The sequence below is a fragment of the Musa acuminata genome, chromosome BXJ2-3 (assembly GCF_036884655.1).
Source record: "Musa acuminata AAA Group cultivar baxijiao chromosome BXJ2-3, Cavendish_Baxijiao_AAA, whole genome shotgun sequence".
NCBI lineage: Eukaryota > Viridiplantae > Streptophyta > Magnoliopsida > Zingiberales > Musaceae > Musa > Musa acuminata.
The window spans coordinates 36,423,365-36,447,908 of NC_088340.1; the positions used below are offsets into that span (position 1 = coordinate 36,423,365).

A 24,544-nucleotide genomic window follows, 5' to 3' on the forward strand; every position below is an offset into this window, starting at 1 on the left:
TGGGATAGATTTGGATTTAGATGTTGGAGAGCTGATTCATCAGCGTTATAGATCGAAGCTTAAATAATGGAAATGACAATGATATGTTAAAATTCTTCATTGTTTTGGATAAGATTCCTAAGAGAATGTCCGTCTCGGACAATTGGAATTGCTTGATAAAGACCGGACGTGGAGGAAGATTAACTTCTAATCAATGATGATGCCATCATTGATGATGAAATCCTTTCCCGAGCAAAACACATAAGCATTTGGTACGACATTAAATGAATGAATTTGTATTTTTTTTCCTGGATTTATTTGTTTCTGAATATGAAACATCGAATCAAACGAAGAATTAGAAAAGAAAGATACTTAGGAAGAACCATTATGACGCTAAGAAAATAATATTCATATGCGAGTCAAGAATCGAAAAAATACTAAAGAATGGTTTGATATGTATTGGTTAGATGTGTTTGTGTTCAATCTCATGTATGTTAATTTGATTAGTTTGACGAAGATTATACCTCGGAGTTAAAAATCTTTATATAGTGTTAACGTCATTTGACTCAAAAGAATCAATGGGTCAGAAAAATGATTGAGAGTTGACTTATGAATAAAAAGAGAAGATTGAATCATATATAAAATCTTATTAATGAGTCAAAAGAGTTGACTTTGAATAAAAGAGAAACACTAAATGAGTGAGACCTAATGGAACTACACATGAACATTAAAAAAAAATATATTAAGAAATTATTCATGTTTAAGAGAAGAAGATTGAAAAGATGATTATAAAATAATCCCATATTACATAAAATTTAAAGTGTTAAGATAACATATATTGGATTTCATCGATATAAGTCTAAGTTTCTGAATTGCGTTGATGGAAATCTCATGCATCTTAATCTAACAAATTTGACTCAGATTCATCATCAAAGGGAGATAATTAACTCGACAATGCACGGGATGGGGATTAACTCAACATGGGAATGGATGGAGTCAACTTAATTCGATCCCCAAATGGGACAACATCCGAGGATCTTTGGATTATCCAATGACCTACCTTTGAGCTCATAGTGTATGTCTGCCAGTGGAGCGGTGACGACTGAGAGTCGAACGAGAACGACAGATAGATCATATACATCGCAACATTGCCTTCACAACGTACGACAGTCCATGTACATCTTAGATTCTCCGAGGCTTAGCGAAATCAATGTTAAAGCTAATCGTCGATCCTAAGCTACGGAGTTGGTCTTTGAGGGAATGGAACTTCCAAGATGAGTTCCAAGGTAGATGAAAGCTTTGCATTGAAACAGCTTTTATTGGTTAATCTTTTACGTTATTCTTTGTATGAAAGTTGTCTCCTTTCCAACTACTAAATCAGATCGAATAATAAATGATAAGCTGAAGGCTTGCGTTAATTCTGCACATAAATCCGCGGTTTAAGACGGACGCTTATGACTGCTGCTGCTGCCTTACGTGATGTCAAGTCAATTCCATGGACTGATACAGCCTGATGTTTGTGTCCGTGCATGAGCAATCACAAGTACAGGCACCCTTTTCTTCTGTTCTCCAAATGAGTGAGAGAGAGAGAGAGAGAGAGGGGGGGGGGGGGGATGGTGTAAAGTGGAATGTCCTAACCAATCATTCTCCTGAGTTAGAAGGCCTAATTAGATTCTGATACACCGTACCTTGACATCAGAGGACTGCGGGTGTGGGGGGCATTCCGGGAATGAAAGTTGTGATTAGAATGGACTCCTGGTGGTGGCACAGTGAATGTACCTCTCAGAGGGATCACTGTTCTGGTGGCAGTGTGCGTGGGAAGGCATATGGAGGACGGCCTTATGGCCTACACCCGTTTTTTGCTTTGCCTTTTGGTGTGTCCTTTTCTCCCTTGTGCTCCCATCCCCATCTCACCCCCAATGAGCTTATTCCCTAAAATACCCTCCTATTTTTATTATCTTCTTTGAATATAAAAGAAAATATAATTTTGATTTGATACTTTTATTCCATGTTTATAGAGAAAAATAAAAAAATTTCAAGTTGCCTTTGATTATTCTCAACTCAATCATAAGTCATTTTGTATATCTTCTCATTTTTCTTTGGATCTTAAGAGTAATGGATGTATTTTTTTCACATATTTCTCACATCAAGACTTAGATATATATTTGGTGTTTATGGAATAGCTAATTCTCTTTTTACACAAAAATATTTCCTAATTTCACATTGATTAAATTATTGTTAATACTGCTTTCATGCAAATAATGATGCATTTGTTCTATGCATTCTTTTATTTATTTTTAATACTTAGATAGAGATTTGAGAATTTGAGTTTTGATGACTTCTAGGAATAAAAAACCTCCCTCCATTACTTACAAAATTAAAAAAAGTAAAAGCAACCTCCATAAATTATTTTTTAGTCAGAATTGAAATTTCTTTGAATTATGTAAAGAATATGCCTCGGAAGTGATCATACGATTCAAGAAAAATAAACCTTCTGAAATGATAAATTTGACTCAGGAGAAGGTGACAAGCATGCCCATTATTTTTTTTAATCTCAAGCCATACAAAATAAACTCTATTGATCAGATTCGATAAGGTGGATTTCATGTATTATAATTTATATAATTAATTGAATAAATTTTTAGGATATACATTTGATGAGAGAAAATGTCATTAATATCTGGGTCTGACGTGATTTACACTTATATATATATATATATATATATATATATATATATGATTATCTGAGGTACCTCGAAAATAAAAATCTCGAGCTCTCGAAGTATCATTTATGCATGAAGACCAAAGTCATGAGAAGTTTTTCAAAGTATTTTTTTCAACGCTTAAGTTAATAATTCAAAATCTCCGAGTAGAAACATAAGTAGTTGAAAAACAAAGATCTTATTTTTATTATATTAAAGATGAACTTTTATATTTGATCATTAATTGATAAAATATTTTCTTTTATAAGAAGATAATTTTTAACCGCCCGATTATGTATCAGATAATGATTAACTGATAATCTATTTTATTTTTATGATGCATGAAGTTTATAAATATAATAAGGAAAAAAATTGTCACAAATCCTCACTAGCGTAAATAACCCAATGGTAAGGGGGCAGTATCCGACATCACCTCTGCTCTTCGCATATATTGAACAGTGCCCTTTGACCGTCTATTCCGTCTCCCCCCTTCTCTCTCTCTCCTTTTCGCCACGCCTGGGGTCGTCTCTCTCGATCGATCAAAACGAAGAAGATTGCGCCTTTTGATCATCTGGGACTTCCTTCGGCGGCCCGGATCTTCTCATCTCCTGATCGTACGGCTGGGGGCGGGCTTGTCGGCCGCTCCTACGTGAGTAATTCTTCAAGAAACGGCGATAAGGGAACCGCCTTTTCTCCTCCGTGTCTGTTCCTTTTCCGTTTCTTGACGCGTTCGATCCGTGTTTGCTTTGTTATCTATACAATCGAGTTGCCGAGGAATAAAAAGGAAAGGACGGACGGAAGGTAGGGAGAAAACGAAGAGTACGATTCCTCTGCCAACCGTTGTATGCAGCCATTCCCTTCTTTCCTTTTCTTCTGCGAGTGTGGGTACTTTGTGCTCTTGGTTTTATTGTATGTGTCTTTGAGAATCTTCGTTTGTTAAAGCCTTATCCTGTTTGGTGGTCTCTTCTTTTTCTTGGTATTGTATCTCGAAAATCTTTTTAAAAAAAATGTTCTTTTTTTCTTTCTAATCATGAAAAGATTATGGTTTTCTTCGTGTTATTTCTTTATATTATTCCATCACACGATTCTCTTTCGCTGGAAACGGTGTTTCTTGAATCCTCAGTTTGATGTTTGGTTCTGTGGATCCTCGTCAAGGAGATTGATCACCGGTTTTGGCGTTTCCTTTCGACACGGATCGCATATATGCTACCAACTTTCGGTGTGATTAAGGCTTATGAATCCAAGAAATATTTTGGGCATATGTTCTCTGTTTTTCTTTTGGGAGGTGTCCACCATCTTCTGCTATTGGCGAAGGTTTTGCTTCTAGGGTTCATTTCTTCCGCTTTCTCTTCTAATGTTGGTGGTTGTATAAAACCCTCAGAGACATAGTCTGGAACGCAGATTTTGAACTTATTTATCATTTCTCAGTACTGTTCTCGTTTCTTGAGATCTGATGCTGCTCATTATAATTGTTCCACTTATCGTTTTTTATTTGTTTGGATATAGTGGTTCTGTTTGTCATAGTCGTTAGTTTTTAAAGAATTTTCTGCTTTCGTTTGTAATTTGAAGTCATCTGCATGTTAAATATCTGGCACCATTTGTTCAAGAAGATAATGTTCTTTTATTTCTTTTTGAGTCATGGAAGACATCATGGTTATATCGACTGGTAGTTTTATTCAACAGTTCATGCAACATAGGACTCTAATTATTTCGATATATAGCTAGCTGACGATTCTTGCTTCTTTCCAGGGAACTGTAGCTAACTGGATTGGTTTTTAAATTTGTCTCTGAGAAATGATTTCTGCTCTTTTTATGACTCTTTATTTGTGAGCTTTCTATCTCATGTACCGATTATTGTGTTCAGGGTGCTCCCTTGGATGGGGTTCATGGAGGCCAATGGCTTAGATAGAACAACAAGAAGGGACAACATAGCTCGAGAAGACAGTGATGCAGAATCACTAAATGGTTTTGGCGAATTTGATCCATGGACAGCTTGGGCCTATAAGCCACGCACAATTTCTTTACTACTCATTGGCGCATGTCTGTTAGTGTGAGTCCTGGTTGTTGCCAATTTGACAAAAGTTCTTTGGCATCAAATTTATTTAATATTAAATTATGGTTCATATGTTCATTTATTATATCTCAAATTTGTCCAACGTGTGATAACTTTTGGAAAATTTGCCCCACCTCCCTCTTTCAAGTTTGATTAAGGGGGACATTTGGTATACCATATGGTTATTTCCTCTTATACTTGGTTGGGCAATACTAGTGAAACAGTAAATTTAGATGTAAGCTATGCACAAAAGCTAGCTTGTGGATTTAATTGTAAACTTTAAATAGTTTACTTTTAGTAACCTACTCTGTCTGTTTTTTTCCTGCAACCATATGGTTGTGCTGAAAATATAAGAGAAGAAATGATTAGAAAAGAAAAGAATGGTCTGCCATATCCAGAAGGATGGTCACCATGGTTTTACATGCAACTATATAATAATATCTGTTCAGAGTCCTGTACTAACTCATAGGTCCAGAATGAAGAACCTTACATAAGAAGGAGAGTGAGAAACTATGAAGACTATTAGTGAAGCCTGATTTAGAACAGCAGAAAAACTCAATTAGCAAGTTGTACAACTATTTCCCATTTGCTAAGCTAATGTCAAGTGTCTATTTGTTGACTCAATTATCAGCGACTTGAGAAAGTACTAAGATAAATATATAAATCTGGCAGTTCTAAAACATATTTACTTGTTGAATGTTGATGTCTTATCATGGATCGGTTGGCGTGCGTACTAAACTATTTTGTCTTTACAGTTGGGCAAGCGGTGCACTTGATCCTGAAAGAACAGAATCTACTGATGTTGTTACCTCAGTAAAGAGGTATGCTCATTTCTTATCAAAAATATCATCCTTTGGAAAGTTTGATCCGATTTCTACCTCATATTCCAGCTATATGAGAATGCTAATTGCAGAGGATTGTTTTCTTTGAATTTAATTAAGTTTTAATTTGCTTCATCTATGTTAGACTCGTTTATGGCTGATGTTCTTTGGTTTCTTAAGGGGCGTGTGGGCAATGATTGCAGTTTACCTAGCCTATTCCTTGCTGCAAGCACCTTCAACGTGAGTTACAGAATTCCATTGCTGGAAAAGTTTCTAACCTTTTCTTTTTCTAGTACTCATTCTCATTGTGTTGGAGTGAAATATACTTCATGATAAGCATATTAGACACAAAAGTAATGGAGCTTGCCTGTACGTTTGCAATCAATGGAATGTAAGCTATTTGCAGTGATTCCACTCTGTTTACAAATCAGAAAAACAAAGATTTTTATCTGCTAGTTCACTGCCAATATTCAACTTTAAAATTGTATAATATGTGTATCATTACAATTGTTGCAAAATGGTTCAATAGCTCAGAGGATCAGGTGGTACTGCACGTGGATGAATTTTATGTGATTAACTGTATAAGTTTGATGAGAAAATGTATCTTTTAACACTCAAAAAAATATTTATTTTTATATTAAAGGTTTTTGTTACCTACATAGACTTAATTGCTAAAGCTGTTGTTAGCTATATAACATGAGATGACACTATTGATCTCGGACCTTGTTGATGGCATTTATGTTTGTCAGGGTCCTTATAAGGCCACACCCTGCCATTTGGCGCTTGGTTCATGGGATGGCCGTGGTGTACCTTGCTGCCCTCACCTTTTTGCTTTTTCAGGTTTGTCCTTGATCTCTTAATCTGATAAATTTTGAAGTGTATCACTGATTCATTTCTGATTCTTCTCCCTATTTTAATCTTTAGAAATACTTTTCTCTATTGATATGCTGTGGTATCTGGCGTTTATTGAAAATAGGATAATTTTTCGAGCCACATTGTTAAGTTTGAATTTCCATGATCTGAAAAATTCTTTCTTCTTCTTATTCTTCTTTTTGAATGTTTATTGTGACAGATTATAATAGGCATTTGACTTTCTTTTTTTAAGTAACCTACAATAATTACATTTTAGAAGATTCTCTTGCTTCTAGTTGATAGGCTTCATGCTTTCTGTATCATTTTGATCTGTTACTTCTAAATATAGTCTAGATTTCATTTTATAAGTTCATAGTGTTTGAATTTCAATTATTTTCATATGTAATACTACATCCGTTTATTTGATGTCTTTTGCATGCTCACCAGAATCGTGATGATGCTCGGCGGTTCATGAAATTTCTCCATCCTGATCTAGGAATTGGTAAGCATTTGACTTTAAGAGATTTTCAGTTTGTATCATACAATAGTTTATTTTGAATATATAAAACAAAACCTTTGTTATGTTTATACAGAACTACCTGAAAGGTCTTATGGAGCTGATTGCCGTATTTATGTACCTGAGAATCCTAAAAGCAGGTTTAACAATGTTTATGTACGATGTCTTCATTCACCAACCTAACTTCACTCCCATTCTGTATATCTGAGTGTTTTCGGACCAAAAAAAAAATACTGTTGGATTCGAAGTGTCTAACCATAAGTCTTTACTGATTCCAGGAGACATTATTTGATGAGTTTGTACTTGCTCATATTCTTGGATGGTGGGGGAAGGCAATAATGATACGTAACCAGCCTCTTTTATGGGTGTTGTCAATTGGCTTCGAATTGATGGAGGTTTGGTTTTGAATTGTTCATCTTTATCAATATAATTGTTAGTTTATTTGCTTTTAGTGCTCAGTGCTCTTTTGACATATCGATCACCTAACGTTGCAGCTAACTTTTCGCCACATGTTACCAAACTTTAATGAGTGCTGGTGGGACAGTATTGTTTTGGACATCTTAATCTGCAATTGGTTTGGTGAGTTTCCCTCTCTCCTTTATTTTATTTGCTTAATACAAATGATGCTTTTCAAGTTCTAAAATTTTAATTCTGTGGATGCTGGTTATAGTCCAAGAAAGACAATACAACAGTGGATGTTTTCCAAATTGGGAAAATTGTGATGTTTTAGCATGTGCATTGATTTCATACATAGATGTGTGAATTCAGTTCGTACCATACTTTAACAGAATTAGCTCAGTGGTGGTTCTGATGATTTGGTGAAACACAATATCTGCACAATTTCTGACAATTGCTAGTTGAATGCAGTGCTTGGTGAAGAATCTGTCTATTAGCATAATAGCATTTTGTTCATAAGAAATATATATGTTTAGTGATTGTGCCAACCATGATTGTTAGCTTTCGTTGGAGGAAGCCTTTCATAAGTTGATGTCAGATTTTAAAAAATGAATCTAGTGATAGATAAACTGTATCATGTGGGATATGCATACAGCTTGGTGAAGTAGAGATGGAAAGACATCCGGCACAATCGAGTTACTGACTAGAAACATTAATTTTTGTGTCATTTTTATCATGTCTCTCATGTGTACATTTACTTGATGGTCTATTTTGAGATATCTTGTTGAAATACCATAATCGTGTAGCCAATTTGTGGAACAAGATTTATTATGATAAACATGTAGCCAATCTGTAGAATAAGATTTATCACAATTATTAGCATTTGATTAGCTTCTTGTGATGTGCTTAAGTGAGAGTCCGTAAATCTTTTGTTTCTCTTCACTGTTATATCTTTTAAAATTCTTCGTTTTTGAATATATTACATGTAGTCAAGCAAAAACTAAAAAAGGCCTGCCTGGCACAATGATGTCGTTTTGGTCTATGATTCAGGTATCTGGGCAGGTATGCGTACTGTTAGGTACTTCGATGGAAAAACTTATGAATGGGTTGGCATAAGCCGCCAGCCAAATATCATTGGTAAGGTATGTTCTAGTACAATTGTTTTATAGCTTTCATGAAGATTTAAATTTTCATTCAGATTTGCAAGTTAGTTGGGCTTTTATTCCTTGGTTTTAGGAAATATAATTAGAATCTACCAATATGAGAATTATGAATTTAATGGTTGCGTTATAATGTTATAAAATTCAACTAGATAAGAATCTCTTTTCAGAAGTCAAATAAATAATTTTATAGTGTTTGCTGCGAATCTCTTGATACTTTGTTTTTATGTTAGCAGCACCCGCGCCCTCCATGTCACCTTGTGCAGAGTGAAAATAATATGCTGGTCAGAGAGGGTTACATGTGCCAGACATACCTTAAATGGTTCTTTATTTATTATTTGGGTCAGGGAACAATCTTTTCATTCTAAGTACCAAAAAAGTGTTTCTGCCATGGACTTACATATTTTCATGAACAAATTTTGGCTTTGTTCTCTCGAAGAATTAAGATAGTAGTCATGTCAGAGAAGCTTGCATGTTAATCGAGCATCCTCTAATTGATTCTTTGTATTATCTTATCAAGTTTGTGTGTTACGTCAGACTCATGTAGTGCCATGTAGCATTGAAGATTAGATGGTTAATTACGAAAGCATTAGTATTGCTGAGTTCTTGTCAGTTGGCATAGCACTATTATGGAGAAGATTAGACTTGATTTGACCCCCATGCAGACCAATTAATCCAAGGTTCCTTTGACGTTAGAGCATGGTATCTGGGAAGAATTTTAAAGCCCCATAATGCACATTTTTTAGATGGATTGATTGTAACAGCAGCTGCCCTATTTTGAAAAGGAATGAAGATGAAAACTAACTTCGACAAGAAGTTCTATGAACACTTGGATATTAAGATATAGAACTTGCCATAGGAGGCTTGGACAACTTGGCAATACTTCTCTTATCCATATAGAGAGAAGAGATGGGACAGTACTGCACCATGACTGTAGCATATGATTGTAGCACTGATATTATAGCAGTTACTAGCCAAATATCATTTTGTAATTGAGAATGAAGCCTAGATTAAGTTGAATTAGGATTATAATATTCGGTTATGGCACTATATTTAAAAATTGAAATGGTGTAAGATATTCCAATTTGAGCTTGGCAGAGGCCACTGTAGCTTGCATCAAACCTTTCTCCTTGAGTCATTTCATCTTTGCTGATCTCGATCTGACCTCTGGACCTAGCTTATCATCCCAAAGCTGAGCCGATTAGGTTTAATGGTTAAAGCTTGTGATTGAGCAAGACTACTTGCCTTGTGGTGTACTCATATCTTTTAGTGCATTTGTCTTAGTTGTTTCATTCTGTGAAGCTAAATGTTCTGCTTTATCAAAGATGAAATTCAAGTTGTCTGTACTCTGTATATCTTTATTGTCTTTTTAATTATTTTTGATTTATTTTTATATTACATGTGGCAAAAAACATTGGGCCAGTTTACACCCCCATGACTTCACATTTGGGGGGTATTCATATTTTTTTTTGGTGCGTCTTTTTAACTTCTAAGTTGCTTTATCTTGTGAAACTAATTGCTTTCTTATAGCAAATGTGAAATATGGGTTGTCTGTAGCATCTTGTGAAACTAATTGCTTTCTTATAGCAAATGTGAATATGAGTTGTCTGTAGTATTCTTTATAGCTTTACTGTCTTTTTAATTTTCTCGATTTACCTTTGTATTTGTGTTCTTGCCAAGGTGAAAAGAACATTGGGCCAGTTTACACCTGCACGGTGGGACAAAGACGAATGGCGTCCTCTGCTTGGGCCATGGAGATTCATCCAAGTGCTGTTCCTTTGTGTTGTTTTTATGACCGTGGAGCTCAACACCTTTTTTCTCAAGTTTTGTCTTTGGATTCCACCTAGAAACCCTTTGGTTATTTATAGATTGATCCTGTGGTGGCTAATTGCTATACCAACTATTCGTGAGTACAATACCTACTTGCAAGACAGGTACCTCCACATCTTCCCAATTAAAAGAATAATCTACAATTGAATTTTCAGAATTCCTAATCATATAAAGCTAATAGTTAGCATGTACCTCAAGTTCTTACTTCTTGGTTTATTAAAACATAACTACGTGATATATTTTTTTCTTTTTTTTTTGAACAATGATGGGAAAAAATCCATGCATCCGACTCCACATGTAGTTGGGGTATCATGATCTGTTGTAACTCCATTTTTCCAAAGATGCATGATGGCAAGTATTTGATGTAGCTAGAAGGAAGACTAACATGTCAATGGTTTCAGAAAACCGGTGAAGAAGGTCGGAGCATTCTGTTGGCTTTCATTAGCAATATGCATTGTGGAACTTCTAATCTGTGTCAAATTTGGCCATGGTGAGTGCGGTAGTGTATTGTTGTTCACCATTTATGCTTCAACGTTTGCTTCTCGAGTGTTCTCATCCTGCTAATGTTCAATTAGTAGTCTGACTGGTATTTTGTTGAGCCAGGTCTCTTTCCCAATCCAATGCCCGCATGGTTAATAACATTCTGGACAACAGTGGGCACAGCCTTGGTGATTTTTCTTCTTGCATGGTCTTGGCAGATTCATCGAACAGTGACGAAAAAGAGATTATGATCACCATTTCGGATTCTCTTCTATTAAATTATTTTTCCTCTGTAAATATTCCTTACATTTGTAAATGAACCTAATGCTTTAGACTGGAAATCGGTCTGACTATTAGAGGATATTTCTTTATTTTTTTCCCCCTCTTATTTACTAGGGCAAATTATGTGTTCGGTGCAAATTCCTCCTCTGATATCAGTATCTCGTTTTTCTTTTTACTCCTTGACCTTTATCTATTCGATTTAACAATGAAAATTGTCATATTTACAAAAATGATACTGGGTCATTTATCTGCGATATATCATCAACTCATCCTGTCTTGTTTACGACCTCTAATTGTATTGTTTCTAGCATGGGTGAGGCTACATGGATGTTTGGTCAATGTTAGCTTTTGCTGATTCAGGTTGGCTTAGTCATTATTTCTCATGGCATTTGCTGGTTTGTTCATCAAAATCAATGAATATTTGGTGCAGTCTATATTCATAAAGGAATTGTCATCATGCTCGTGTTTACTATCCTATTGTAAGGATGGCTACTATATACAGTGTAAAACCTGTCTTCCTAGTGTCGCCAAATTAAAAAGCCAGAAAGAACGGGAATCGTAAATGAATGTCTTCTTCTTACACCATGCAGCATTAATGCGATCCCTCGGCCATGCTATTGATGGAGAAGTTGACGAGCTTTGAGCAGTAGAGGTCGGAACCTGTCGACGTCGAGCTTCACGTTTTGTTTGTCCAGGTACACCTCCCCCATCTTGATCCATCCCAGCCTGTGAATGGACTTGGGGTCCCTGAACACGGCGTGGTCCCTCGGGTACAGCTCTGTCAGACTGCTCTCCTCCTCGCTCACACTGTATTCCAGGTAGTGCAAGCCTGCGTCCTGGGAAGGGTATCCAAAGCATGCCCTGGAGATGTCTTCCAGCTTGCCGAAAGGAACTATCTGAATCACCACTGCGTTGGTCGGCAGGAACACGAAGTTGGTGAGCCCGGCGCCGTGCACCCCCATCATCACGTCGCAGGAGTTCACCACCCTGGCGATGTCAGCGACGTTACTCCCCATCTTGGCCTCTGTCACCACCACCTCCAACTCCAACTCCTCGGCCGTCCTTACGATCTCCCCCAAGTTGGTGAACCTTCGACTGCCCTGCCTCGAGATGAGTAGCAGCCTCGGCTTCTTGGCCCCGGTTCCTCCCGGTCTGATCGGGGAATCCCTCTCGAGCGAGTAGGCGACCCTCATGAGCTTCGTGAAGTCGACCATGGAGTACCCGTTCGGAGCTCTCGTGGGGTCGATGGACAGGGCTTTGTGGCTATGGAGACCGACCACCACACGTCGGTAGCAGTGGACTCGGTCGTCGTTGTTGAAGAAGATGATCTCGTGCCGCGACAGACTTCGAAGAATCTGCTCGTACTTGGAGATCCACCACAGGTTAGTGGTCTCTATGACAAATTGAACCTCTCCGTCGAACCGTCGCGAGGTTATGAACAGTGGAATGAGTACGTCGGTGAAGTCGTGGTAGTAGTTTCCGGTGTATCCTCCGAGCGCGAACACGATGGCCGGGTCGCTGTGGTTCGTGCTGCAGGCGGGGATGCCCCCGAGGCCATTCGACACTCTTACCGAAACCTCGTGGACGTGCGCCATGGCGGCCTTGTCGAACTTGCGAGCGTAAGGCTTGATCCGCCACGACTTCGTTCTTCCTGATTTGCGAGGTCGGCCATCGGTGACAAGAACTACAGAGGCAGACTTCCCGTGGATTCGAACATCGCCTTCCATGTCGCAGACATCAGTTCTCGGATTGGAGAGATCGCAAGCCGCCTTCGTCAGGGACTTCGTGGACTTACTGATTCTTGGTCCATCTTCACAACAATCAAAAATCTAAATAAGTTGTCACGAAGAATAGCTGAATTGACTTGCTGGTTGAAACAGATGAGCTTTCGATCGACATAAATGATCATTCGTACCTGGTTGTTTGGATTCATTGACCTCTTCCTTCTGGTTTTTGCTTGGTTGACTGGCCTTCGTCTTCTTATCGCCTTCTGCAAAGAAGAAGATAAATCTGTGAATGAGGTGCAGCAGGAAACGAAGAGAACTCGCACACCCGACATAAATGATCACACTTGCCTGGTTGTTTGGATTCCATGATCTCTTCCTTCTGGTTTTTGCTTGGTTGTCTGGCCTCCGTCTTCTTATCGCCTTCTGCAAGATAAAAGATTAATCTGTGGCTGAGGTACAGCAGGAAACGAAGCGAACTCGCATACTCGTCATGAACTCTGAAGTCGTCGTTTTCCCATCAGATTGAGGTTTCCAACCTCGCCCCTTCTCCAAAGAGAGACGTCTCAACTTATCATTTCTCTGTTCTGTTTCTTAGATCGAGTCTCACCTGACTCCAGATTACTGCCCTTGGTCTGTCCACCGGAAAGAGCGTCGTCTCTTGTCGATGATGAAGTCTGATTCGTTCTGGTAGCGCCATCGCTGCTTGGGTTGCTTCCCTCTGCACCACGTCCTCGACCTGCATCTTCTCTAACTTAGCAACACAACACGTCTAATCCAAAACTCCCAAATATCAGAAGCTCTCTGCAAGTTTAGGGACTCTCCTACCTGATCTCTGTGAATAGTTGCTGCTCTCTGCCACCGGAGACGCATTAACCACGTAAGGCAGATTAGATAGCTGCTGTTTGGCTGCAGAACAATAAGAATCAACAAGACTTCTACACGATCTTTCATATTGTTGCAGTTCATCGATCTACTGTTTCTTGGATTTCATAGCTTCAGAACTTACCTGTAGACACCGTCATGGAAATGAAGCAGGCGACTACGCCAACGCAGAATCCTACGAGCAAAGCCAATCCAAGCTTCCGCGCCTCCATCCGCTTCAAGCTCTTTATCAGGATCATCTCATACCCCATCTTCTGTGTCACCCTCTGTTCTATGGCTTCCACCTTTGATCTAAAGCCGATTTGCTCTGAAACCTTTGACCGAGTCTTATCGGAGGAAATAGCCATTCTCGTGGAAGGTCATGTTCTTATTCACTGGGATCCGGGCATTGTAGATCATGGTAAATCTTTATGTTACCAGGGGATTTCCAATCCAGCCATGGGCTAAGCAGGTGAAATGGATTAAAGGTAGAATAAATAAGCAACAAGCATGAAAGCAACCTTGATTGAGATGCCATGATTTGGAATGAAAATGGTACTTTATTCCCACACGGTAGCAGTTCAACAGGGGAACCATATTTTCCACCCGCAAATGTCGAAGATGAGAACAACTCGCCAACGTACAATTTGGACTCCTTTAACAGCCGTAATGCAGCAAACTAACTATATTCGAGTGGAAAATTCCTCAGACCATGTCCGAAATCCATTGTCGACCACTTCCTGCAACTCATTCCAAGTGCTGTTCTACCTCTTCCCTCCGATGCTGCTTGTCGTTTTCGTAGTTCTTGTTTGCAGCATCGAGAGAATACTTCTATTCTTTCGAGTAGGTTGCGTGATTTTAATACCTCGAAGAAGAGGAGTAATAGCCAGAATGGAGCCTCTCCACCTGTCTTTTCTTCTGTACAGCTAATAATTAAGACAATGTCTCCAAATTGCTCTTCGGGCCACCGACGGAATGTCCCTATCAAGGTGAAAGAAGCTTAACCAGTAACATTAATAGCATATATACATACATGTCCCAATTAGAAGTCCTTTGGTTCACATGCCTAGTGTGCCCACCAAACTTCGACAGTGGGTTCTTTGATATGGCTCCAGAGAAGGAAACAAAGCCAGTCCAGCATATGCTAAAGCCAACGACGACGTGTCACATATCACACGGACGTCCTACCGACTGAGCTCACCAGTTTTATATTGACTAGGACTGGATTGTAAATAACATACAGCCCAAGTAACTTGTTAGCCCAACATCCGAAGCCCAAGTCGTCGACTTGGGCTGGCTCACTAATAACGCAAACAATGACACACAGTGCTCCGGTAAACCCGGATCCGAAACACTCCGGAGGTGATCGTTGACGTCCTCATCTACCCCTCACGTTTCCTTTTATGCGGTTGAAAGATCCGCCGTCCTCTCTTCTGCGCCCGAACCCGCCGCGCGCTCTTTCCAAATTGTTCGGCACACGACACTCTCCGCGTAACGTCCCCCGCTATAGTGAAGGCCGTCATCACCTTGCGCGCACTTATAAACCAGAGAGGAGCCGCCGGTAAACGCGAACGAATCGTCTTCGATCGATCGCGAGCGCTAGCATTTCGAAACCCTAAGCCCTTTCGATCCGGCCATGGCCACCCGCCGGGCCCTCGCCTCCCTCCTCCGATCCTCCGCTCAACGTTCCCACGCGATCAGGCTCCCTGCTCCCCGCCACCTTCGCCCGTCGATCGCATCCCGCACCTCCCCCACCGGGTTTCTCCTCTCCCGCACCGTCGAGTACGCCACAACCTCAGCGGCAACTGGGGCCCCGACGACCCAGCGGTCTCCCTCCTCTAAGGGCCTCACGGGCAAGATCACCGACGAGTTCACCGGTGCCGGCTCGATCGGACAGGTATGCCAGGTGATCGGAGCCGTCGTGGACGTCCGCTTCGATCAGGGTCTACCGCCGATCTTGACGGCGCTGGAGGTCTTGGACTACCCGATCCGGTTGGTTTTGGAGGTGGCGCAGCATCTGGGGGAGAACATGGTGCGGACGATCGCCATGGATGGGACCGAGGGGCTCGTTCGTGGGCAGAAAGTTGCGAATACCGGCTCTCCCATCACTGTAAGATTTTCCTCTCTGTGTTTTCTTGGCGGAGTTAGTATGGCGGACTATATAGTTTCTTCGTTGCCGATTGATGCTAGCTTCGCTGATACCTCGATCTTGATCTGACGCGTACATAGGACCATTGTAGATCATACTCTGTTTTATGCAACGAAATTGCTTTTCTGGATCTTTGCTAACAATTGAACCTTTCGATTTCAATCATACTCTGTTATATGCAAAGGGGTTGCTCTTCTGGATCTTTGCTAACAATTGAACCTTTCGATTTCATTAATAATGGTTATATGTTAATTTCTGTCTGATCTTTGAGAATTACCACTGTTGTCGTTCCTGGGTGTATATCTTTCTAAATTACTTAATGACTGTTCCTACATTCAGGTTCCTGTTGGCAGGGCCACCCTCGGAAGAATCATTAATGTCGTTGGAGAGCCTATAGATGAGAATGGTGACATAAGTAAGTTTTCTTGGTCCATTTGTAAGTATACCATTAGGATAACTACTACGATGACTTATTTTGGGATCATTAGGCACTTCTAAGCTGTTTCTGTTGTGGATATGATTTCTTTCCATGTAAACAGAGACTAGCCACCACCTTCCTATCCATCGTGAGGCCCCTGCTTTTGTTGAGCAGGCTACAGAACAACAAATTCTTGTCACAGGAATCAAGGTAAACTGATACAGGCATGTCTGCTTGTTTACTTAGATGTCCCTCCTCGTAATAGTTTTAAGCATCGTGTATATGAATCGATCATATCTGTTTTGCTTTCGTTGTTAAGGAGAAGTGATTAGTTGGATATGCCTGCTGCTTATAAGCTTCAATCTCTCTTACAGGTTGTGGACCTTCTCGCTCCTTACCAGAGAGGTGGTAAAATTGGGCTCTTTGGTGGTGCCGGGGTAGGGAAGACAGTGCTCATTATGGAACTCATTAACAATGTCGCTAAAGCCCATGGTTGGTTATACATCAACTTGCCTATTCGCCGCACTTGACATCTTGATAACTTGTCATTATAGGATTTGATCTTATGTAATTCTATGGTAGGTGGTTTCTCTGTCTTTGCTGGTGTTGGAGAGCGAACTCGTGAAGGCAATGACTTGTACAGGGAAATGATTGAGAGTGGTGTCATTAAACTTGGAGATAAGCAGGTTGCAGTGTACTGATTCTTATCTTCATGTAAAGGATCAATGGGTTATTGTTTGCGTCTTAGTGATTTTTGACATTGAATGGTCATATTTGGCAGAGTGAGAGCAAATGTGCTCTTGTCTACGGTCAGATGAATGAGCCTCCTGGTGCTCGTGCACGCGTCGGGCTTACTGGCTTGACCGTGGCTGAACACTTCCGAGATGCTGAAGGACAAGATGTGCTTCTTTTCATTGACAACATATTCCGTTTCACCCAAGTGAGCTTTCACGAATCTGAACTAGTCTTTTCTTTCCCTGTACGCATGACATGTAGCTATACTCGGCTGCTTATCCTCTTTTTTCTTCTTTCATATGTTAGGCAAACTCTGAAGTGTCAGCTCTACTTGGACGTATTCCTTCGGCTGTTGGTTATCAACCAACTTTGGCTACTGATCTGGGAGGACTTCAAGAACGTATCACGACAACAAAGAAGGGTTCAATTACCTCTGTCCAGGCAATTTATGTGCCTGCTGATGACTTGACTGATCCTGCACCTGCAACTACCTTTGCGCATCTTGATGCTACGACCGTGTTGTCACGACAGGTGCTATTATATAAGTTTCTTTTCTCTGGTTTATCTCCTTTACTACTTCGGACTAACATGGACATGTTTTTCTTACTAGATATCGGAGCTTGGAATATATCCTGCTGTCGATCCTCTTGATTCAACATCTAGAATGCTTTCTCCTCATGTGTTAGGTGAAGAGCACTACAACACTGCTCGTGGTGTTCAGAAGGTCCTGCAGAACTATAAAAATCTTCAGGATATTATTGCTATTTTGGGCATGGACGAACTCAGTGAAGATGATAAATTAACTGTTGCTCGTGCTCGAAAGATCCAGAGGTTCCTTAGCCAGCCTTTCCATGTTGCTGAAGTCTTCACGGGTGCACCTGGGAAGTATGTGGAATTGAAGGAGAGTGTTAGCAGCTTCCAGGTGAGAATAACAGTTCAAATGTGTAGCTAGTTTTGTTCTGACATATTATATAGGTCTGAAAGATATCAGTGCATTTGCAAAAAATCTTCTCGGGTGGAGCATCAATCATATTAGTTTAGTATAATGAACTTAATTTTCTGACAGTTCGATTATATTATTTTGACAAAATTCAAATAGAATTATATATTTTTATTCTGTCATTTTGTTTTTGAATAAGGTGATTGCTTCTTGTATATAGTATGATGATCTTAATGGTGAGAATAGTTAATTGGTACCACGTACTGCTGTATTGTCTTCTAAAACAATTTGTTTTCATTGAAGTCATGTGTATGATTGGTTTCAGTTAGAGGCTTCTTAACCATTATGTGTTGTTGCCAATTTCTATTAAATCTGCTGCTTGTACAATGCAGGGTGTTTTGGACGGCAAGTACGATGACCTTTCAGAGCAATCATTTTACATGGTTGGAGGGATTGAGGAAGTTATTGCCAAGGCTGAGAAGATTGCCAAGGATTCCGCTTCTTGAGGAAAACTGCAAATTTAAATAATCTGAAAAAGGTGCTTATGATGGTTCATGCGCCCAAAAACGTTTTTACTTTTAATTTTAATTTTTTAATTTTTTTTTGGCGGATGTTTAGGTCTTGAGAAAAAAGCCCAAGTTTCTGCTTTTTAACTAATAAAACCATCTGAACATTCTTTTTACCTTTTTATATTTGGAACAGTATTAAATATGAGAGGGTCATGCCATCATTTATCTGAAGTGAGAGATCTACAAATGTGGATTGATACTTTTTTGTCTATGTCCGTCAAGAAAAACAAATTCTCAATCATGTGTTTTGACAATTTTTTTTAAGATTGACTACTAGTGTGTTTTTTTTATATATATTCTTCCTTAATTTTAATATTTTTCTTTAACATAAAAGTCAATTGAATTTTTTATCCTCCAAGGAAGTTGAATTTATGAAATTTTAAAATATTTGTTGATTTTGATAGTTATTTCTTTCCATTTTATCACTTGTAGAAAATACTTGGTTAATTATCTTGTGAGTTGTGATGTTCATTTGCTCATTTCCTTTAATGATTATATATATATAGTCTTGCTAAACAACAAGTTGTCATAAAGTATAATTCTCCCCTTCAAAATCTAATTGATTATATTATTGTCAAATATCTAATCGTATCAGATCTTCTGGACTCGAGGGAGAGAACTTTGGTACTAAGAAAAAAGCCAAAAAATCATCAGTAAAACCGTAAACTTGGAAGAATAATCAACACTAGATTTACATTGTTAACATTATTATCTATGTCTATGATTAAAAAGTAAATTCAATAAACTATAAGTTAGTTCATACAAATTCCGATTTTTTTTTTACTTTTTTCTAGATTGACAAGGGAGAATCGTAGGAACACTTAAGCGTGTCTTATTATATTATTAACTTAATAATGAAGTATTTATAAATAAAATTCAATTTTTATTTTTACTATTTTTTTTGGCATTTTTATCATGCTCGAATACGTTGTCTTCAAGAACAAGAAAAGACGAGTACTCCTCACCATCAAGAATATGAGATGGCACTACGCGTGTGTATATATATATATATATATATATATATATAGTAAGCCCTTTAAAAGGCTCCTTCCGTTTGGAGGTTCGATTCGTTTGAAAGGCTCCTTCCGTTTCCTCTTTTTCCTTCAACCCGATGGCTTCGGGTCCGGCAAAGTCTCGATCTTTGATGCCATTCTTCCGCCATTCCCCGTGTCAATATCAACCTAGCCCGAGACCCGCTGCGCCGCCTTGGGCATGGCGGTCAGGACATGACCCTTCCCCCCTTCTCCTTCCCTTCGTCTCCCTCCTCCTCCTCCTCCTCCTCCTCCTCTTCCTCTCCGCCGTCTTCGGTTTCACCGCCGTCGTTCGCCTTCTTGGCCCGCCCAGCTACCGGCATTTCAGTGCCATGTCGAACCTTCTTGCCATGATTCACCCAGGATCGCTGCCTTGCCCACCTCTTCTCCCACGGCCCTGGCACGGGGGGTCGCAGGAGCTGGCGGTCCGCCTGCAGCACGACGGGTTCGTGCACGTTGTGGGCAAAGACGGACCACGACCCCATGGGTTCGTCCGGGATCGCTGCGATGCGGCGTGCCGCGTCGGCGCTCCTTCGAGGCAGGGTTGGTTCGTGACCTTGAGCGCATCGGACTGTCCACCGGTGAGCAAGGCATTTTGTGTTCTTCATCTTGTTTTCTCTTTCAAGATCACATAATCCACGATAATCGCCCTCCCTTTTCATGATCGCATATCATGATCGCATATGAGGTAATCTACCTTCGTCTCCGAGATCACATATCCTGTGATCTACCTTCTTCACATATCTTGAAATCCGTGGTAATCTACCTTCGACTACAAGATCACAATTCTTGAAGTCCTCGATTATCAACCTTCATCTTCAAGATCAAATTTCTTCAAGTCCACAATGAACGACCCGACCCGACCCTCGTCCTCAAGATCACATTTCTTGAAGTCCGCAACAATAATCTGCTATATCTAAGCTATTTAACTAGAATCTGCTAATCCGCTTGATGTTTCGCATGAACCCCCAAATCAGGAGATATTGAACTATATATTTTGTAACTACTAATTAGATCAATAGAACAAACCAGATAAAATAGGTCCAATAAATTAACAGATAAAAAGTATAGATTATTCATATGCAGAAATGAATACATATAACGGTTGTTTGTGATGTTTGATTGGTGCATGGTACAAGGATGAGGTATTAATTGGCCTAATTAATACCTGTCTCGGTTTGTTGTCGAGCACAATAGTATGTTATAACTCTCATAGAAGTCTCCACCCTACGGATAATTAAAACCTGATAGATGATGAAATCAAAAGCAACACTGAATACGGATTCTCTAACATCAATTAATTTCCTCTACCTCTTCAGCATGTTCTTGAACCAGTAGGCTGATTGCTTTGGGTACCGTATGTTGGTCTTAAAGTCCACGTAAACCAGACCAAACCTCGAAGTGTAACCTATCCTCCACTCGAAGTTATCGAGGAGAGACCATGCAAAGTATCCGATCACCGTCGCACCATCATCGATCGCCCTCTTCAGCTCAGTGATGTAGCTCTTGTAGTAGTTGATCCTCTCTGCGTCCCGCAAACCTTCTGGTAGAGTGACATTGCCTGGCTGATCCATTCCTATCATCATCACCGTCAAGAGATCAGAAACTGTGATAACGACGGAGGGAGGAGAACATACAATGTTTCATACCATTTTCTGCGAGGATGATGATTGGATCGCCATAATTTTCCTTGACATAGGTCACAGCTTTGTACATTCCCCATGGAACTATGTAGAGCCAGTAGGAGTTGGCCTGAGTAAAATTCCATTACTAACAGGTTAATCGACAGTAGCTTGTCAAGTGTAGATCAAGGAAAATTACAGATTGGGTAAAAAAGGATTCTAATTAGCACAAGAAAAGGCAAAATTTTACCCGTGGTCCAATAGGGACACCATCTTGGTCATCTGCAAAATATGGAGATGTAAGAAACAAGGTTACCACAAAGAATGAAGCTATTACGAGGGATCAGCAAATCTAACATTTGAATTCGACGTGCCAGTCGTCTTGGTAGCTGACAGGTTTGGGATTGGTGACTCCATTATCCTTCATGTAGTAAGCTGTGTATTGGTTGACACCAACATAATCATATGAACCTTTCACCATCTTCACTTGATCATCGGTGAATTTAGGAAGCCTGTCCTTGACAATTTCTTGAATTGATTTTGGATAGTATCCATATGTTAGAGGGTGAAGAAACCTGCAAACAGAGGAAGAGATCAATCGGTCACTTAGAGAGTATATACTCGAGTTATCTCAATTGGAACAGGCTGCATTGTTACCATCCAATGTGGAAATCCCTGGCTCTCTGAGCAGCAGCTTCGTCATTTGCTGAGTGCGTATGAGGCTCGTACCAAACAAAATCCAAAAGAATGCCAATTTTGCCTTTCTGATCTACCTGAATAGAGAGAATACAACAAGAAACATGTGTTGATCTTGGTTATATGTTGTATGACAGAATCATGAATTGTGTGCACAACAAACCTGATACTTTTCGCGATATCTCTTCACTGCGGCTGCATGTGATAAGATGATATTATGAGTGACGATGTAAGGCTCTGTGGTTGAGTTTCCTCCGACTTTGCAGTCGGTACATCTTCCAGGGGCATGAAGGCCGTTGTCATAACCAAGAGCCGACACCACCCTGGGCTCATTGAATGTGAACCAGTTCTTGACTCTATCTCCAAACCTCTCAAAGCAGAAGTCTGCATAGTTAGCAAATGCATCCCTGCATGATACAACTCATCAGACGGGCTTAAAAAATCTCCAATGATTTATAATGCAAAGAACATTATAGATTAAGGCATTGTCAATAGCCAAGGGCTTACACGATCTTGGGGCTCACCCAACCCAGGTACTCTTTATGAAGTGCCAATGGAAGATCGTAGTGATAGAGATTTACATAGGGAGTAATGCCTGAAACACAAATGAAAAGAAAAAAAGATTCTGATATAGCCATTTGTTTCTTTTGATCGTAGAAGGCATAAAGTTTACCTTGCAGTATCAAGTAGTCGATTAGCCGGTCATAATAGTCTACGCCTTCCCAGTTAATCTCTCCAGTTCCATCTAAAAAACAGAAGTTGTCATCTAACAGTAGTGGATGATGCAAACTTGGTATAGATAAAGATGAGTCCTGGATGATCAAAAAATTATAGAAAAATATGTTTCCATTACTTGGAAAAATCCTACTCCAGGAGATGGAGAACCGATATGCATCAAAGTTGAACTTCTTCATGATGTCGACATCTTCCTGAACCATGAGATGTTACCAAGTTAACATTCTTTAACTCAACAATGAGAAATCGAAACCTATGAATTTCTACAGGCAGTAGCGACTTGATAAAGACCATATACTACTCTACCTTGTAGTGATGGTATTCATCAACTGATACATCAGCAGTGGCATTGTTGGGAATCATACCTGCGGTCAACCAACACACACGAATAGAAATCCTCCGAGCAAAAGTATTCAATCATTATAGTGAAGAGAGAGAAGTAAAAAGAGAAGGAGAAAGACTGCATGATACCCGGAACCCTAACGAATGCATCCCATATGCATGGTCCCCTGCCGCCCTCGAGCGCCATACCCTCAACTTGGTAGGCGGAGGCTGCAGTACCAAAGACAAAGCCCTCAGGGAATGCATCACGGTTTAGTTGGTTGGCTCCGACCGCGAAGCATGGATTGCTCGTTGATAGGAGGGAGAGCAAGAGGAAGATGCACGAGAAGAAATATGAGAACCAAATGGAACACATCTTGACCGATGATGTGAGTGGAAGACTAGGCATAAGATATTTATAAAAGAGCAAAACACATCTTGGCGTAGAGGTTTAGAAGGTTCAAGTGGATAAGATAATTTAGCATGACAGGAAAGGATGGCAGTCGGATATGTATGTACATTTGTTCTATCGAATATCGATTTATTATTTTGTAATGAATGATGATTTTTCTTAACATAAATCAAATTATTATTTTTTGTTTAATATGGTTAAGGAAATGATTAAAATTGATTTTATGTGAATTTTTTAAAATTTTGATCAATCAATTACGTTTTTAATTCATTTATTTCCTAATAAGTGAAGTGGTTTTTAGAAAGTAAATAATAAAAAAATTATTTTTATATATGAATCATAAGAAGTAAATATTATAATTCTATTTTTATATATGAAAGTAGAATAAAAATAAATTAATTATAATTTATTGAAGAGAGAATTTCTTTGGGGCTCTCCTTCCTCGTTCTTGGATTAAGGATAGATTTCTCGAGGAGAGTTAAATCTTTTAATTTTTTATTAACTTTTATTTATATTTTTAAAATCTTTGATATTATAATTATTATAATTTTATGATACATAATAATATTTTAATTTTATAATTAAAAATAATAATTATTGAATTATGATATTAGAATGGTTTGTTAATTTAGTTAATAGTAGTTCTAATTTATTTAATTAAATGTATTTATGTTTTAAGAAATTATGTGTGAATTGTTATGATTTAATTATTTTTAAATTTGGAATTATGAATCTAAATTAGTCATTTCATAAAAAAATAGATTTAAGGTTAATTATTATTTTATAATATTTTAAAATACTTTAAAAAAAATTAAAATATAATTTAGTAAGAGGAGTCTAATTAGGGTCTGACCCTAGTTAAGTTGATTAGCTAGATTAGTCCATGTGGTCAAGCATGTCTTAGCCCATATCACTAGTTATGATCCAACCCATATGGTCAGCCACAACTCAACCCATATAGTGAAGTACGATGCAACCCATATGAACAAGCATAGTCCAACTCATATAGTCAAGTATGACCTAACCCATAAGCCAAACATTAAAAACAAGTTTAATGACTCTTTTACAATTTTGCTAGATAGGGAGTAGGATTTTATCAATGAGTAGGATTTTATCTTTGTGATCTTAGGTGTTAAAAGCTTATAAAGCCTTCTCATTACCATCGAACTTTTGGAATGTATAAAGGTTTACTTAAAAGAAGCAAAATTTCGCCTCAACTTGAAGCAAGTCTTTGATAGTTTTAATTACCTCTAGGA

The 24,544-nt window shown here is 39.0% G+C and overlaps 4 protein-coding genes across 11 annotated transcripts; 2 read left to right on the forward strand and 2 right to left on the reverse strand.

Annotated features, from left to right (window-relative positions):
* Positions 1-3,153: 3,153 nt before the first annotated feature.
* Positions 3,154-13,004, forward strand: LOC103979244 (CDP-diacylglycerol--serine O-phosphatidyltransferase 1). Of its 8 annotated transcripts, none has more exons than XM_065100290.1 (13): positions 3,154-3,562; positions 4,546-4,731; positions 5,490-5,555; positions 5,736-5,795; positions 6,305-6,395; positions 6,855-6,909; positions 7,001-7,080; positions 7,203-7,319; positions 7,419-7,503; positions 8,371-8,462; positions 10,161-10,414; positions 10,712-10,800; positions 10,914-13,004. In XM_065100290.1, the coding sequence occupies exons 2-13, from the start codon at positions 4,559-4,561 to the stop codon at positions 11,039-11,041; spliced, it is 1,290 nt and encodes a 429-aa protein (XP_064956362.1). In that variant the 5' UTR covers positions 3,154-3,562; positions 4,546-4,558; the 3' UTR covers positions 11,042-13,004. The 8 variants fall into 8 exon arrangements, with proteins under 8 accessions (XP_064956362.1, XP_064956360.1, XP_064956364.1 ...); XM_065100288.1 differs by having other exon boundaries at positions 3,154-3,523; XM_065100292.1 differs by having other exon boundaries at positions 3,154-3,500.
* Positions 11,483-14,043, reverse strand: LOC135607962 (beta-1,2-xylosyltransferase XYXT1-like). The gene is made up of 6 exons (XM_065100286.1): positions 13,806-14,043; positions 13,625-13,705; positions 13,407-13,535; positions 13,148-13,222; positions 12,988-13,062; positions 11,483-12,882 (listed from the first exon to the last, which is right to left on the reverse strand). The coding sequence occupies exons 1-6, from the start codon at positions 14,026-14,028 to the stop codon at positions 11,687-11,689; spliced, it is 1,779 nt and encodes a 592-aa protein (XP_064956358.1). The 5' UTR covers positions 14,029-14,043; the 3' UTR covers positions 11,483-11,686.
* Positions 14,044-15,086: 1,043 nt separating this feature from the next.
* On the forward strand, positions 15,087-18,846 carry LOC135606553 (ATP synthase subunit beta, mitochondrial-like). Its single transcript, XM_065097584.1, has 9 exons — positions 15,087-15,770; positions 16,149-16,224; positions 16,349-16,437; positions 16,602-16,719; positions 16,810-16,913; positions 17,009-17,167; positions 17,269-17,493; positions 17,573-17,884; positions 18,295-18,846. Exons 1-9 carry the CDS (start codon positions 15,297-15,299, stop codon positions 18,406-18,408), a joined length of 1,671 nt encoding a protein of 556 aa, XP_064953656.1. The 5' UTR covers positions 15,087-15,296; the 3' UTR covers positions 18,409-18,846.
* Positions 18,847-20,809: 1,963 nt separating this feature from the next.
* Positions 20,810-23,252, reverse strand: LOC103979607 (beta-glucosidase 26-like). The gene is made up of 11 exons (XM_009395778.2): positions 23,027-23,252; positions 22,862-22,920; positions 22,674-22,749; positions 22,494-22,565; positions 22,328-22,415; positions 21,984-22,227; positions 21,782-21,897; positions 21,482-21,699; positions 21,375-21,406; positions 21,152-21,254; positions 20,810-21,078 (listed from the first exon to the last, which is right to left on the reverse strand). The coding sequence occupies exons 1-11, from the start codon at positions 23,250-23,252 to the stop codon at positions 20,810-20,812; spliced, it is 1,503 nt and encodes a 500-aa protein (XP_009394053.2).
* Between the last annotated feature and the right edge of the window lie 1,292 nt (positions 23,253-24,544).